The 18,295-nt window shown below is 37.6% G+C and overlaps 1 protein-coding gene across 1 annotated transcript; it reads left to right on the forward strand.

The window, feature by feature from the left end:
* The first annotated feature begins 1,120 nt into the window (after window positions 1-1,120).
* Window positions 1,121-12,475, forward strand: LOC132507946 (solute carrier family 7 member 13-like). Its single transcript, XM_060127726.1, has 4 exons — window positions 1,121-1,787; window positions 6,285-6,416; window positions 9,067-9,428; window positions 12,188-12,475. The coding sequence occupies exons 1-4, from the start codon at window positions 1,121-1,123 to the stop codon at window positions 12,473-12,475; spliced, it is 1,449 nt and encodes a 482-aa protein (XP_059983709.1).
* Window positions 12,476-18,295: the final 5,820 nt, after the last annotated feature.

An 18,295-nucleotide genomic window follows, 5' to 3' on the forward strand; every position in this document is an offset into this window, starting at 1 on the left:
TTTAAGTCTGATGATACTAAATGTTGACAAAGCTGTGAGATTTGGAATCATCTAATAAAACAGCAGAACCCTGTGAACTAGCAATTCCATTCCTATGAATATCCTAAACTCAAATATGGATTAAAGAAGAAATTGTAAAAAATGTTCATGCAGCATTGAATTTAATAGTGAAAAAGGGTCATCAAAAGGCAGATAGATACATTGATAAATAGAAACTGTAAAGGCACCTTCATTCTTCCAGTTGCCAGGCCCACATACCTTGGTCAATCTTATTCCTTTCAATCTCTCATAACCCCACATCTAAATCATCAGCAAATTCTATAGGGTCTACTTTAAAAATATATCAAGAGTCCAATCACTTCAAACCTCCAATGCCAGCTATCTTGTCCCTAAGCTTAAATACTTGCTAGTTCTATATACTTGGAGTGGTCCATCCCCAGCTCCTTTCCTTTTTTTTTTTTCTTTTTTTCTTTTTTTCCCAGCTCTTTTTCTTGTGTGCAGCTCTAATTCCAGAACTACAAGTAATACAATAAATAATCCAGACAGCCATCTACTGCATGCTTAGGAACATCCTTGGATCAGGAATCAGTAAATAGAAACCCCAGCAACCTCATCTATTTCCAATAGCAGTAAGTTCAATTCGGGCTAAAATTTTCCTCAAGAGTACCTGTGGTTGAGACATAATTCACATACCATATGACTCCCCCATTTAGAGACGTTTTTTTGTATATTACAACTTTTTAAGACTTGTGGCAAAATACATATAACACTAAATTTGTCGCTTTGACCATTTTTAAGCGTACAATTCAGTGGCATTAGTCATATTCACAATGTTGTGCAGTCATCACCGGGCATATTTGAATTTTTAAATAATTAACATAAGAAACATTTTAACTCTGGCCTTAAAAGAGTTCACAAAATCTTAGAACAATTTACAAGTTAATCATTTTCAAAACCAAGTTAACGGCAGTAATAAAATGCTTATGTAAGGACAATGGTTAAATCAAGAAAGCACTTTGCAGAAGAATCATGGGATGAATGTATAAGAGTTAGCAATCCACATGAAATTTTAAAATTATTTTTCAGGATTTAAAAAAAAAAACAGGAAAAAGGCAAAAGTATGCAACTCCTGAGGGCAATAGGATTCTTCCGTGGAAACATTTTAATATTTAGTGCCACAATAGGGGCAGGAATCTTTGTGTCTCCTAAAGGGGTATTAAAATATTCCTCACTGAATGTAGCTGTCTCCCTGAGTATTTGGGCTGCTTGTGCTGTGCTGACTTTGATCTCCGCTCTCAGTCACGCAGAGCTGGGGACAACATTCCCTAGAAGTGGAGCACAGTATTATTTCCTCAAAAGATCTCTTGGATCCTCTGTTGCTTTCCTCAGTCTTTGGATCAAACTTTTTACTCATCCCTTAAGACTAGCTACTGAAACCTTGTTACTATCTACCTATACAATTCAGCCTTTCTATGCCGGGTGCCCAGCTCCAGAGCTACCAAAGAAGTGTCTAGCTTTGGCTATTCTGTGGTCTTTGGGACTTCTAAATACTCGAGGGGTGCAAAGAGTGGCTTTGTTTCAAACTATCAGTACTGTGACAAAGATGACTGTCCTCTGCTTCATTTCCATCACTGGGATTGTGCTGTTAGGGATTGGGAAAAAAGAGAACGTGGCCAGGTTTGAGAATGCTTTCGACGCTGAACTTCCTAACGTCTCACAGATTGCAGAAGCCTTCCTACAAGGATTGTTTGCATATTCTGGCACGTCAATCCTGAACAGCATAGCAGGTAAATCTTTTTCTGAAATAGTTTTGTCGCAGGCATAAAGTTTTGTCTACAAGTCTGTGGAGAAAGATATATCTGATTTGTTTATTTGTGGGGAATTGAATTAAATCTGTTCTGCATACTCTACATGTATGTAGTTTAATCATCATTAAGACTTGGTAGATACTTATCTATATAATATACACAGAATTTAGTGTTTTTCAGGTCACTCCCCTATCACACACTTGGGAATTTGATAAAGTTTTCAAGAGAAAATTAAGACCACTCTCAGATTTTACCGTACTTTATTCTAACAATTTTTCAAGACATTTTGAGTTAAATATCAATTATATAAGAAATATATTAACATAATCCATTTGTAAAAAATTAAAACTATCACAGATTTTATATATCCCCTACCACATTGGTAAAATTTCACATCCTAATTTTGATTCCACAATATGTCTTAGAGAAATTTCCATATTAGTTCTTAGTCATCTAACACATTCTTTTAACTGCTGCATAATATTCCTTAGAATGGCTTTACCGCACTTTCACATTAGAGGTATTTAAAATGTTTCCCATTTTTTACAATTTCAAGGACTGGTGTAATATCCATACTTCCCTGCTTATATACACTGTTGTTTCTGCAGGGCAATGCTGCCCCCTCTGATGTCATGGTACCAAATGAATTTGGTAATAGTTGTATAGCTCTCTTCAGTAAACAAAATAAATAGAAAACAATTCACTATATTTCTTTTACATTTTAAACTTATAAGAATATTAAAATTTAAGGAATATATTAAATATTGAAGTTATATAAGACTTCCAAACAAAATTTTTGCAAAAATTTTAATAAGAAACTGGAGTTTGTTCCTCTAAATATAATGTTGCTATAGATTTTATGTTTGAAATGTCCTTAATATTTTATCAAAACTTTTAGTGATGATTTCTTCAAATTCTAAATTCTTGAATTATTGAATTTTTTTTTATGTTCCTCAGTCAATGTAGATTGACTCACTCATGTAGATTACTAAAAATTTAAGTTGATATGATTTTTAAGTACTTTAGCATTTTCCTTTTTTAATTGACAAATGTAGATTACTCATGTAGATTACTAAAAATTTTAGTTGATATGATTTTTTTTTAATTGACAAATGTAACATTGAAATTTCTTGCAATAAAATTAACAAATTTTTAAATATCAAGGCTTTTCAAATAAGACTTTAATTTACCTAGCACAAATTAATTATGCCAACAGTCACCTTGCTGCTAGTTTGGCCATTAAAAGGCACATGAGTCATAAGTGAAAATATTGGATATATATGGAGGCAGGGTTTCACAGGTCACTGCTTTTGGAACTGCATCCTCCAAGGGTCACCTAGTCAGTGGGCAGTGGCGGGTTCTGCAAAAATAAATACCCAGATGTTGGTGCACCCCTTGGCTAAAGTAAAGCATCGCACTAGAGCAAGCCCAGGTGTTCTTGATAGTGACGATTACCTAAAGACACAGCACAGTGCAGCTTTAGACCCAATTCTGTCTGAAGCACTCATCTCATTCTCCCCCTACTCCTTGGTTTGATTTGTTATCAAACAAGTTAAACCTTGAATTAAAGACAAGAATCCCATAACGGGAACTGACAGAGAAGTGTAACTTCAGATCAATATGGTCGTGTTTGAAATGTCTAGTGAAATTTTCTGGATCTGCAGACTATTAGAGCAGAAGGTCGAATGCGATGAGTACAGTAACACGGCCAGAACTTGTGGCTAATTGAATGGGGCTGGCTATCAGAACCAGCACTTCATTAACTTACCAAATTTAGAGAGCTGGCTTCTTCCATCTCAAAATGGGTGATCCTCGCTAGAAAGAACTCTCTCCCTCAAGTCTGGTTCTCCGAGTTCCTGAGCTGTCATATTCCTAACTAATTGTAAACAGAATAGATAGCTTGTGTCTAGATTCTTACCACCAGCCACATGTGGCTAGTGAGCATCTAAAATGTAGTTAGTCAAAGTGAGGTGCTCCATATGTGTAAAATACACACCAGAAATCAAAATCTTGAATGAGCAAAACAATGTCCAATAGCTCATTAATACTTTTTTATAAATGTTACATACTGCAGTGATAACATTTTGGATATCTGGGGATAAATATATATATTAATAATTCCATTTCATTGGTTTTTCTTTTATGTAGCTACTAGAAAATTTAAAATTACATAAATGGCTCACAGTATATTTTTATTAGACAGTACTGCTAGAATAGGAAAAATACTAAATGTTCCCAACTAGAGTCATTAGGCTTTTGTACCTTTTATCAGTTCATGAATGACTGTGGGCTGCTTCTGAGGGGAGAATGTAAACTTCTAGATTTTTCTAAGCAAAGCAGCTTCCTCCCCTCCCTGCCAAATCACCCAAGGACTAAGGGCAATTCTCAGGAGAAGGGTTCAGCTATAGGGAACTAGCAGCCATTATTCACAGAAGCTGTAGGAGAGGAGAAACTGCCGGTCAAGTTGTAAAGTCATTTACCCACACAGGGGATCAGGGTCACTCTCAGGTGATTGAAGCTGTTGGGTGGACCATCCCAGCTTACACAGTTACTTACACTTCCCAGATTCAAGATAAGACATGTGATCTGAGCACTTGACGCTTCAAGTCACATATGCACAAGCTGGTTCTGTCACACCGTTGCTATAGTAATAGCGGACCCCAAGACCTCACAATTCAGCTGACATTGATTTTATATCAATATCACCTGATTTCTTTCCAATCGGAATTTGGATGGACAGACTGTCTCGCTTCTACATGGCTTATGACAAATTTCCTTCACTGCTTGAGTAGATTCAAACAATCTCTTGACTGCCTGATGGACTCTAAATTGTTTTCCTCTTATTATTTTATTCATAACCCATAAGACCCTGAATTCTATTCACACCTTTCTTACTTATGATGACCCAGTAGTCATTTTAATACAGTAAATTTACCTAGGTAGGAAAAGTTTGCTTGGGAGAGTAAGGATGAGAAAGGTACTTCCTCAGAGGTCAATTTGCTTGAGGGAAAGAGATGAGAGAACCGTTACTTCTGAAAAAAGGAAGAAATTACATATCTCAGATGGGATGAAGAGACAGGCTACATACCAAACAGTCTTTTTTTTAAACAACTGTACATTTTTTATTTGTACAAATCTGTGGGCTGGCAATCTTTGTTGCTAACTGCAAAACCTGTTTCCCAAAGTCCATTAAGGGTCACAGCCAGGTTAGAACTCCAGACCATTTAGGTCCAGGCCTATGTTCTTAACCACTCCCCTGAACTTCGTTTTTAAGAAAAACAGTATGACGTTTAGGAATTTTGAGATAATATGTCAATTTTAGGAATCCACTGTTGATGCAGTGTCTCCTCCCCTGAGGTAAGGTCCTTACAATTGACAGAAACTGACTAAAAGGCCCCTACAATTGACAGAAACTGACCCAAACACTGTTAGGTGCCTTGAGCTCATCCCTGCTTTTGGTTTAAAAACTTTATTATGTATTGGAGCTCAAAGATTTTCCCAACTGAGGACGTCTATCCAAGAGGGTGGGAGTAAGTGTCAAAAAGAACTCTGCACCTTCTGTCCAAGAAATCCATCACCTCAAGGTCCAAGAGATCTAGCTACATGAAGGCTGGAGGGTGCAGTGGTTACTGTCTGGTGTCAGACCAAACTTGGTTAAAATCCTGCCCTCACCACGTATTTGCTGTGTGACCTTGGGCAAGTCTCTTAACCTCTCTGAGTCCCTGCAGTTTCCTCTGTATTTGAAATGTAGACAAAGCACAGTATGTCCTTGATGCTATCATGGGTATTCAATACTACACTTTGGAAGCCTCTGTGACAAAGCAAGACATAGATGTGCTCACAAAAGGCTGCCATGGCATGGGGGAGGGGTGCATCTGTTTTCTTTTTGCACCAACTGATCCCTTTGCATAGAAGACTGCCCACTGAGTTCTTCACATAGTTCCCTCCCTCACTTCCTTTAAGTCTTCCCTCAAATGTCATTTCTCGGCTAACTTATTTAATGCAAATTTCCTCCCGCCCCCCACGCTGCTCTCATCCCTGTTTCATTTCTTTCTCTTTTTTTATTGAGGTATAGTTGATTTACAACCTTATATAGGTTTCATGTGTACAACATAGTGATTCACAGGTTTTAAAGGTTATAGTCTATTTATAGTTATCATAAAATATTGACTATATACTATGCACTGTACAATATATCCTTGTAGCTTATCATTTTATACATAGTAGCTTGTATTAAATAGTCTTTTCCATCACTGTAAATCCATAATCATGAAATAATTGGAAAAATTGGATTTTTAGTATAAGATGGTGAGAAATCCAAGCTTTCAGGCAAAACTTGCAAAGGAGTAGAATCAGTCAAGCAGATGAGGAAACAACAGACACATGAATACTTTCTCATCCTTTTCATTACAAAGAAGTCTTCAAAAGTCTCATAATAATATGACTTTTTCTGATGAGTTTATTTGTGTTTTTTAGGAGAGATAAAAAATCCTGGTGAAAATATTCCCAAATCTCTGATTACTGTCCTTCCCATGGTGGCTGTGATTTACTTACTGGCTAATGTATCCTACCTGGCAGTTTTGACTCCCAGGGAAATCATCTCTGCAGGTATGAATGTGTCTAGACAAAGAGGAAATAGTCACTACTACCTCCTCTGAATAAACAGGGACTCCTATATACTGCTATTTTTTCGATACACCCATAAGAGTGTAAATGTGATGTGGTCCTGCTTTGGTTTTCACAAGAAAGGAAAAATAATCATCTAAACAATCTATTAAAAAAATGAGCACATGCTAAAGACTAAGGTCGAAGGGTAGAAGAATGTGAAGAAGTAAGAACTGAAAAGAGAATGAGGAAGAGGAAGAAGAGGAGGAAGAGAGACATGGAGGAGAAAGAGGAAAGAGAAGAGGAGAAACAGGAGCAAGCAAGGCAAGAAGGCAAAGAAGAAACACTTTGTTAGAAGATGTTCCACCCTTTAAGGTGCACCCAGGTACCTGCCCTCAAAATAGTTGTTTGGAACAAGCAGTACCACCTTCATTATCTTCATTTTTCAGATGAGGAAACTGTAGCGAGGAAAGTTAAATAATGAACAGCATTGATAAGATTCAAAAATAGGTCTCAGTCATGCTCTTCTAATGATAAAAGATTACTTCTTGTTCAGGTTATTGCTAGTAATGGATTGTAAATGTGGACATCAATTTGCGAGATCTGACCTTCAAAAATATATTCTTCTCAATTCCATCAAGCATGGTGCTCAAAGTTACACAGCTAGTAATTGAAAAAGACAGACTCAAATCCAGGTTGTTTGACTCCAAGACCTGTGTTCTCAACCACCATACTAAAATGCCTCAACACAAGCAAACCAAATCAAAGCATAACCACCACTAATAGGGCCTATTAGCAAAGCAAGCAATAGCATGAATATTTATTAATATATATTAGATGAAGTTTATTAATACATATAATCATATAACATATACATGACTAAATGGAGATACAACAAAAAGTTAATAGTAAATGGCACCATCTGAATGATAATATTGCAAGATATCTTTTATTTCCTTTTTTATACCGTTCATATTTTCCACAATTAGCATGTTGTACTTACGATCAGAAAAAAAAATTTTAATACCAAATAATTATATTTCCACAGAATCAAGTAATGAATTTTTATGACACCACTGGGTCTTTTTTAAAAAATGTTAAATTATGTTCACTTTACTTTAAAAAGGCAGAGTAGAATTTGAAATATATTAGAAAAATTCTACAAAATTTAATTTTTTAAAAATAATTACTCCTGAAAGAAGAGAAGTTTGGTTATCTAGAAAATTCATTTATTGAGAACAACAAGCTCTTCAAATATTCTGGATAGAGGTCAAATAATACAGAAACATAGACTCCAAAACTATTGTATATACAAATAGGCACAGGGGTCTATGAACACGTATAGGGTGTGTGGTTTTGGAGGGGCTGACTGTGTCACTCCAGTAACTAGAATTCCCCTGTAATGGATGTGTTTTCAAGGCCAGAGGTCACAAAGAGGATCAGTCTAGTGAGCCACACCACTGAACTGGAGTTCTGCTCTATCATCTGCATTCAAAGCCTTTACAAAACTAAGAAGCTTTGAAGTTCATTTTTTAAAAAAACGATATTTTACATGGTCCCAAAAGTCAAAAGGTGCATTTATGCATCTTCTCTGAGACTAGTATAAAAATGTTATGTTGATTCTAAAAGAAAAAGAGGAATATAAATTTCTAAAAGTAAAAAGAAACACGTTGCTTCCCACAGTTTGGTCTCACAGGAATACAGTAACACACTAAAGGAGATTTTTTTAACTATGAAAATGAGGGGGAGAACTATAATTTGCCTTTCACCCTACATCCAAACCAGGCAGCAAGTTCTGTAAAGACCCACGTCACTAACATCTCTCTTTGGGTGTTCCCTCCTCTTCTTTCCCCCACTCAGTGCCCAGGCCCTTATTTTTCTTACTTCATTTACAGCAATAACCTCCTAATGTATACGCTCACCTCTAACTTCCTCCTTCCAATCCAGCCTCCACTCAGTCTCTAGACATCACTCTATAAAACACAAATCTAATCCTGTCATCTCCCTGCTTAAATAGTCCACCATCTTGTTTTCTTGCATCTCCTCCCAGTCTCACTCTCACAGCTGCTGCAACCACCACACCATCACTCCATCATCACATTCCTTCAGACCAACTATCAGCTCCTAACCTGACCATGGCAGGTTCTCCAAGATCTGACTCAAGCCTAACTTTCTATCCTCATCTCCTGCCTTCCCTTGCACACACACACACCCTCACCACACGTCAGACTTTCTAAACAATTTACTGTGTTTCCAGAATAAATACTATCTCTCTGCCTCCCTCGCAATGCCATCTCACCAGCCCCCGCCTGATTTAGATGCCTTTCTCATGCTTAATGTCCCACTTATAAGATTTATTCTAAGTTTAATACACTTTGAGTCCTGAAAAGTGCCTCCTAAATCCCATGCACAAGCTAGTCTTAGGAAGTTTGAAATGTAGTGGCAAATCACCCCTTCCAATGCATTCTACTGACCAACACAGACCACAAGGCCAGACCGTATTCAAGAATAAGTAAAGAGACTTCCTTTCTTGGAAGGAGCTGCAAAATCATATTACAAAGGGTATGGTTGCAGAGAAAGTGAAGAATTATTGGCATAGTTTCAATCAAGCAAAGGGACTGACTTTTTTGAAATTTTTCTAAAATTTTCATAGATGCTGTTGCTGTCACCTGGACGGACAAAATAATCCCTTCCATGCAATGGGTCATTTCTTTGGGAATTTCAGCTTCAATATTTAGCAGCATGTGTTGTACAGTGCTTTCGGCATCAAGGATGATCTACACAGCAAGCCAAGAAGGACAACTGCCTTTGATCTTCTCAATGCTCAATAACCACTCGTGTCCAACCATGGCTGTCAGCCAGATAATCATCTTAACTTCAGTTGTTATTATAACCTCAGATTTGATCAATTTAATAAAATATTCAGGATTAGCAATATGGTTTTTAAGAGGGTTACATATGATAGGTTTACTTAAACTAAGGTATCAGGAACCCAATCTACCTAGACCTTACAAGGTAAATCAAAATTAAAATGTTAATATTAAATTTCTATTCTCTGTCTAGGAATATAATTTCTTATTCTATATGGGATGCTTCTAACCAGTCATGAGTCAAATTTATGAAACATCTGAACCAGACCTCCATTTCCCAGCTTACTGATGTGTAATTAACTGTATGGGCTGCTTTTGGTCTGATTTTTCTAGAGTAAAATGTCAAAACTGATTCTCCTCAAGGAAGACAGATGTTATCCTTTTTGTCATCTTTCAGGAGCTAGGTAATAACACTTCTGAGGGGAGGACTTTTTGCCCAGCTCAAAAGCATTGTCCATGAACAAATGAGGGTGATGTGGCATACTCTTCTTGTGTATGGCCTTGATAGGGTCTTTATTTTATACAATAAGATGTTAATCTAAGCCTCAGTTTAGGTGATGACAAAAATTTTGAACCTGAACTTAACTAGCAAGATAGAATCACTATCCTCTAGGTAATGTCAGCAGGGCTACTGTAGGTTCCTAGCGTGTTTTTGTGCAAAATATAATAAAGCACCCCTCCCTCTAGGCAGCCCCAGCCCCGTGCCCAGGCACAGAGCCTGGTGAGCTAGATATCAGCCCCCTTTTGCCCCCTCAGATGGGTATGCTTGTATGAGTGTGAACTGCCTAAGCAACCATATGCAAAAGAAATAAAATCAGACTCTCATTTGAAAAGACCATTCTGACAATAGTGTAGAAAGTGAATTAGAAGGAGGGGTGAGCAGTTTCAGGTCAAACAGCTGGTATAGATTTTCTTAGCTTTACCCCCTTTTAACTCAGGAGAATCCTAGATCTCAGAGATTAAGTAAATTACCCTAGATAAAAGGATCAGGGCTGGGATTTAAACCACACATTCTGATTTCAGCGACCAAATTTTTGTTATGTTTACTGAAAAGATAGTGATGAATTTTTTATTCTATAAAGGATCCACTGAGGAAATTTTCTCTGATCTTAGCATCAGGAATACTTGGGCCTCTTCTAAACAACTGATTTGCTTATGCCTTTTGGTGGCCTGCTTTCAGAATCTATGTGGGGCTTTGTGGCATGCATTTTGTGAGCCAAATTTATCGTTTATCCATGTTTCTTTATTTCCCTCATTTCTTTTTCTAATTTTCATTTATTTTGTCTTGGTATAAAATAAGCCATACCTTGCTATAATGTAAATCCTAAAAGTTTCCAAACAGTCTTTGTTTTATTCTTTAATCATGTTATAAATATAATCCGGTGGCCCATATAATTAAGATACTTCCTGGTAGTAGAGATTGTATGGAAAATAAAATGATAGTCCCATATTTCATGCCAGCAACCATAAAACCACTTGAGTGTGCTTGTTAAAAATCTGAATTCCCAGTCTCACCCCTGGAGGTTCTAATTTAGTAGGTCTTAGATGGGTCTTAGGAATCGGTATATTTATCAATTATCTTGGGGATTCTTATGCAGAGAGGTCGATTGACCATATTTTAAGAAACACTAGCTTAGACAGTTTTGACTTTCTTCCACCCCCAAAAAATGGATCCCTCTTGGCCATGTCCCAAGTTGAAAAAAGAAAACAATAATATCTTGAATTTCAGTCATCCATTTATTCAACAAATGTGCAGTGACTATCTGCTATGTTTCAGGCACTCTGCTAGGCAGTTCAGAGAAATAAAGATGAATCTTTCCATCAAGAATCTTCTTAGCCTCATAGAAGAGTAAGAAATGTATACAAATCACTGTTATAAAGTTAATTAAGAAATGCCATTTGTTGAGCACATTTTACTGAAGTACACTGTATGCAGTTCTGACAAAGATTTTAGGAGACAAGCATTAGATAAAAAACTCATTTTGCAAATGAGTCTAAGAGGACCCTTTTTTTTTGACACTCAGACTTTATATTTAACTGTAATAACACACAACACACACATATTTCAGGAATATTTGATTAAAAACCTCTGAACATAATTATCCATTAGTACCCGCCAACCCACCGTGTCCTTCCTTCAGTTGTGGTAGGGGTGCGGGGCCCTGAGGGTCTCACTGAGCCATGTTTGGGGTCCCTGTGGAACAGGCACTTGGGGAACCACCTTCTGGTTGTTCTCTGCAAATAGGTCTGAAGATCAGATTAATTAGGTAGACCAAAGTTATACTGCTAGTCAGTGTCACAAGCTCTCTGGAGAAGAACCTTCTTTATCTGTCCTAAATACCTCTGTATCCTTAGCATAACACATGCCACTAAGCAATTCAGTGAATATTTCTTGAAAGAATGAGCAATTAAAATAACAGAGATTGCATTTCTAACCAGACTTTTCTGATTCCAGTATTTCTGTTGTTTCTATTACTTGATGGTGCTGCCCTAAGAAAGACTGGCGCATGCTCCCTTAAAGAAGCATTATAAACAAATATTTCAGTTATGACGTTACTGGATTTTCAAATTCCCAAAACTAAGAATGCTTCAATGATTAATACTAGAATGACATAGTTAATTTTTGATGATGTTTAAATGTATTTTTTCTATGCCTGAAAATGAAGCACTAATTTTAGTAAATAAATGACAATATCTGATGAATTGAGTAGGCATTCATGAAAACTGTAGAATGAACAAAATACAGTTCCACTTTTTTACAATCATTCAGTCTGCCATTGATTTACTTTCTGTAATGTAATAGTTTGGAAACATCTGTTCCATAAGAAAGAGAATGTTCTTATGTTGTTTATAGAAACCTGAGGACAGCGTCATCACTAATCTTAATCTTTTTTTTAATTTCAGGTGCCTTTGCCATTTATATTTGGATGCATAGCTATATCTTTGTTTCTGATTTTGACGCCATTGATTCAGGCTCCTAAAATAGAGCATGTCTATGGGCTTATCTTTATGTTCAGTGGACTCCTGTGTTACTGGATTCATGTTCACCTTAATCAACATTCTGTCTGTTTTGTCAAAATCACTTGTTATTTACAATTACTGTTTAATGTTTCACCACCTGAAGACCATGAGGAAGGTACTTCAACAGGAAAAAATGACCTTAAAGAAATCTTTGTAAATAAGAAACTTTAAAATGTAAAATGTTTAATGAATGAATACATTCTTAAAGGTAACCTTTGCTTTAAAATATATACACACAAACACAAAGCCTCTACCTCCTGCCCAACCTCCAGCTACACATAACAAATCCACCCCCCTAGCTACATATTCAAGCTCTTTACAATTCAAATTATTCTCCTGGTAACTGAAGCTTTAGTTCCATAGCACCCAACATGTTTCTCACCACTTTCTTCTTGGTCAAAAATTTTAAATGCGTGCACACACACACATACACGCACACACACAAACACAAAGTTTAAAAGGCATAATATGCCTTAGTCACTTAATTACTGCCTACTTCCATGTGTAAAAATTATTATAATGTTGTAAACAAGAAACTAATATAATGTATGTCAATTATATATCAATAAAATAAACAAACAAGTAAATAAAAAAACAAAAAGTCATTGCCAGGAAGATAAATTCATAGGTGCCTAGTGTATAGCAGATACTTAATATTTGTTGAATGAATGAATATAGTTGCATCAGCAAAAATAAATAAAATATTGTAAATCTGTAATTGATATTAATAAATACTATGCATTACTTTCTACTCACTGGTCTAAACTCTTCACAGTGATACCAATTAAAATAACATATTTTACTTTCAAGTCTCTGTGTTTAGCCTTTATAAAGTGTGATATGCTAAATCATGGCCCCAAAAATACGTCTAGGTCAATTAAGTCCATATCTAGTAAGAGAAGTTTATCAAAATGTTTCCCAAATTTTGTGGAACCCTAAAATCAATACATTAACTGGCATTAAAAAGGGAATAAAAAAACATAAAGACACTAAAGTTTCTAAAATCCAGTAATAATGATTTTATTTTGTTCCTGTAAAAATAAAAATAAACAAGGCATTATTTAAAAAAAAAAAGAAGGGAGAGAATGTCATGAAAACTTGTTTAAAGACTTTGAAATCGAGGTGGGGAACTTATTGGATGTCCCGTCTAGTATACCTTTCTTAGTTACTTGCGCTTTTTAATGTCTTTAAGCCATGTTACAACTGTAAGTTGTAGAATACTCATAATAATGCAAATGATCTTTGACAATAGAAATATAAGTGAATTTTGTCTAGTGGATGCAGTGATTACCATGAATACTGACCACTTTTACTTCTACTTGTAAATTTATTTCGACATTCTTGACTGCCTATGTGTGCACATTGTTTGAATTCTCTTTTAAACTGGTTATAATATCTCACTGGCTCCCTCATTAAATAGTGAGTTAAATATTTTTTAAAATATATATATATGTATAAGGTTATATATTTTTTTAATATTTAACTCATTTTATAGATATAGATGATAGATATAGATATTGATATAGATAGATATAGATCTCCAGGCCCTTATCCCTGGAACCTCTGAATCTTACTTTACATGGAAAAAAAGTTTTTACAGATGTGATTAAGGATCTTGAGATGAGGAACATTTTACTGGATTATCTATGTAGGCCCTAAATGTAATCACAGATGTATTTATAAAAGAGAGATAGAGGGAGATTAGATACAGACAAAAGAGAAGGCAGGGGGAGACCTTCAAGATGGCGGGGGAGTAAGATGTGGAGATCACCTTCCTCCCCACAAATACATCAGAAATACATCTACACGTGGAACAATTCCTACAGAACACCTACTGAACGCTGGCAGAAGACCTCAGACTTCCCCAAAGGCAAGAAACTCCCCACGTACCTGGGTACGGCAAAAGAGAAAAAGAAAAAACGGGGACAAAAGAATAGGGACAGTACCTGCACCTCTGGTAGGGAGCTATGAAGGAGGAAAAGTTTCCACACACTAAGAATCCCCTTCACTGGCGTAGACGGGAGTGGGAGGGGGTGGGCGGGGGAGGGAAGCTTCGGAGCCACGGAGGAGACCTCAGCAACAGGGGTGCGGAGAGCAAAGCGGAGAGATTCCCGCACAGAAGATCGGTGCCAACCAGCACTCAGCAGCCCGAGAGGCTTGTCTGCTCACCCGCTGGGGCAGGCGGGGACTGGGAGCTGAGGCTCGGGCTTCAGAGGTCGGATCCCAGGGCGAGGACTGGCGTTGGCTGTGTGAACACAGCCTGAAGGGGGCTAGTGCGCCACAGCTAGCTGGGAGGGAGTCTGGGAAAAACTCTGGAACTGCTGAAGAGGCAAGAGACCATTGTTTCAGGGTGTGCGAGGAGAGGGGATTCCTTCCCCATGTGCCCACAGAAGGCAGAGTGCCACCTAAACGAGCTCTAGAGATGGGTGCGAGCTGCGGCTATCAGCTTGGAACCAGAGATGGGCGTGAAATGTTAATGCTGCTGCTCTAGCCACCAAGAATCCTGTGTACAAGCACAGGTCACCCTCCACACCACCCCCGGGCCCACCCGGAGCCTGTGCAGCCCGCCACTGCCAGGGACCCATGATCCAGGGACAACTTCCCTGGGAGAACACATTGCTCCCCACAAGCTATTGCAACGTCATGTTGGCCTCTGCCACCGCAGGATCCCCCTGCATTCCAATTTTAACTACGTACCCCTCCCTCCCCCCAAACCTGAGTTAGCCAGAGCCCCTAATCAGCTGCTGCTTTAACCCCATCCTGTCTGGGTGGGGAACAGATGTCTGAGGATGATCTACATGCAGAGGTGGGGCCAAAACCAAAGCTGAACCCCAGGAGCTGTGCAAACAAAGAGAAAGGGAAATTTCTCCATGCAGCCTCAGGAGCAGGGGATTAAATCCCCACAATCAACTTGGTGTACCCTGCATCTGTGGAATACCTGAATAGACAACGAATCATCCCAAAATTGAGGTGGTGGACTTTGGGAGCAACTGTAGACTTGGGGTTTGCTGCCTGCCAATGACTTGTTTCTGATTTTTATGTTTATCTTAGTATAGTTTTTAGCACTTATTATCATTGGTGGATTTGTTTACTGGTTTTGTTGCTCTCTTCTTTTTTAAATTATTATTACTTTTTTTTTTTTTTTTTTGCGGTACGCGGGCCTCTCACTGTTGTGGCCTCTCCCGTTGTGGAGCACAGGCTCCGGACACGCAGGCTCAGCGGCCATGGCTCATGGACCCAGCCGCTCCGCAGCATGTGGGATCCTCCTGGACTGGGGCATGAACCCGTGTCCCCTGCATTTGCAGGCGGACTCTCAACCACTGCGCCACCAGGGAAGCCCTTTATTTTTTATTTTAATAATTTATTTTTTTCTTTTAATAATTTTTTAAAATTTCTTTTTCCTTCTTTTTTCCTGTGTTTTCTTCTGAGCTGTGTGGCTAACAGGGTTTTGGTGCTCTGGCTGGGTGTCAGGCCTGAGCCTCTGAGGTGGGAGAGCTGAGATCAGGACATTGGACCACCAGGGACCTCCCAGCCCCATGTAATATCAATTGGTGAGAGCTCTCCCAGAGATCTCTATCTCAACGCTAAGACCCAGCTCCACCCAACAGCCAGCAAGCTCCAGTGCGGGACGCCCCATGCTAAACAACTAGCAAGATAGGAGCACAACACCACCCATTAGCAGAGGCTTTCTAAAATCATACTAAGTTCACAGACACCCCAAAACAGACCACCAGACGTGGTCCTGCCCACCAGAAAGACAAGATCCAGACCCAACCACCAGAACACAGGCACCAGTATCACATTCCAACAGCCACTGAACCAACCTTACCCACGGGGGGCAGACACACAAAAAATTAGAACTACGAACCTGCAGCCTGCGAAAAGGAGACCCCAAACACAGCAGGTTAAACAAAATGAGAAGACAGAGAAACACACAGCAGATGAAGGGGCAAGGTAAAAACCCACCAGACCAAACAAATGAAGAGGAAATAGGCAGTCTACCTGCAAAACAATTCAGAGCAATGAGAGTACAGATGATCCAATATCTTGGAAATAGAATGGAGAAAATACAAGAAACGTTTAACAAGGACCTAGAAGAACTAAAGAGCATACAATGATGAGCAACACAATAAATGAAATTAAAAATTCTCTAGATAGGATCAGTAGCAGAATAACTGAGGCAGAAGAGTGGATAAGTGACCTGGAAGATAAAATAGTGGAAATAACTACTGCAGAGCAGAATAAAGAAAAAAGAATGAAAAGAACTGAGGACATTCTCAGAGACCTCTGCGACCACATTAAATGCACCAACATTCAAATTATAGGGGTCCCAGAAGAAGAAGAGAATAAGAAAGGGACTGAGAAAATATTTGAAGAGATTAAAGTTGAAAACTTCCCTAATATGGGAAGGGAAATAGTTAATCAAGTCCAGGAAGCACAGAGAGTCCCATAGAGGATAAATCCAAGGAGAAACAGGCCAAGACACATATTAATCAAACTATCAAAAATTAAATACAAAGAAAAAATATTAAAGCAGCAAGGGAAAAAACAAATAACACACAAGGGAATCCCCATAAGGTTAACAGCTGATCTTTCAGCAGAAACACTGCAAGATGGAATGTTCTATATATGTCTAGATATGTTAGGTCCATTTGGTCAAAAGTATAGTTCAAGTCCAACATTTCCCTATTGATTTTCTGTCTGGATGACCTATCCATTGTTGAAAGTGGGATATTGAAGTGCCCTACTATTATTATCTTGTTATCTATTTCTCCCTTCAAATCTGCTAGTATTTGCTTAATACAGTCAGATGCTCTGATGCTGGGTACACATATTTATAATTGTTATAACCTCTTGATAAACTGACACCTTCATCGTTATATACTGACCTTGTTTGTCTCTTGTTACAGTTTTAAGTTGAAGTCTATTTTGTATGATATGAGCATAGCTACTCCTACTTTCTTTTGGTTTCCATTTGCATGGAATATCTTATTCTATCTCTTTACTTTCAGTCTATGTGTGTTCTTAAAGCCATGGTGAGTCTCTTTTAGACAGAAAACAGTTGGGTCTTGATTTTTTTTTATCCATTCAGCCCCTCTATGCCTTTTGATCGGAGGATTTAATCCATCTACATTTAAAGTAATTATGACAGGTAAGGATTATCTGGCTGTTTCGTAGTTCCCTTGTTCCTTTCTTTCTCTTATGCCGTCTTTGTTATGATTTTCCATAATGGTATACTTTGATTCCCTTCTCTTTATCTCTTGTGTATCAACTGTAGGTTTTTGCTTTGTGGTTAGCATGCAGCTTACATAAAACATCTTATAGATATAAAAGTCTAATTTAATCTGCTAACAACTTTTTTTCTGAGTAATGATATTATGCCTTAACTTTGTTTTCTGTTATCTACATTTACACACACACAAAGTATTTTCTTTTTTCCTTTTTTTAAATTGAGATATAGTTGACTTACAATATATATGTCACAGGTGTACAACATAGTGATTCACAATTTTTAAAAGTTATACTCCATTTGTAGTTATTATAATATATTGGCTATATCCCTGTGCTGTACAATATATCCTTGTAGCTTATTTATTTGGTAGATAGTAGTTTGTATCTCTTAATCCCCTACCCCATCTTGTCCCTTCCACTTTCCCTGTCCCCACTGGTAACCATTAGTTTGTTTTCTATAATTTTGAGTCATTTCTATTATATTTTATTCATTTTATTTTTTAGATTCCACATGTAAGCAATATCATACAATATTTGTCTTTCTCTGTCTGACTTATTTCCCTAAGCATAATACCCTCCCAGTCCATCCATGTTGTTGCAAATGGCAAATTTTCATTCTTTCTATGGCTGAGTAGTATTCCATTGTATATATATACCACTTGTTCTTTATCCATTCATCTGGTGATGGATACATAAGTTGCTTCCATATCTTGTCTATTGTAAATAATGTTGCTATGGACACTGGGATACATGTATCTT

This window comes from Lagenorhynchus albirostris, chromosome 17, assembly GCF_949774975.1.
Source record: "Lagenorhynchus albirostris chromosome 17, mLagAlb1.1, whole genome shotgun sequence".
Lineage (NCBI taxonomy): Eukaryota > Metazoa > Chordata > Mammalia > Artiodactyla > Delphinidae > Lagenorhynchus > Lagenorhynchus albirostris.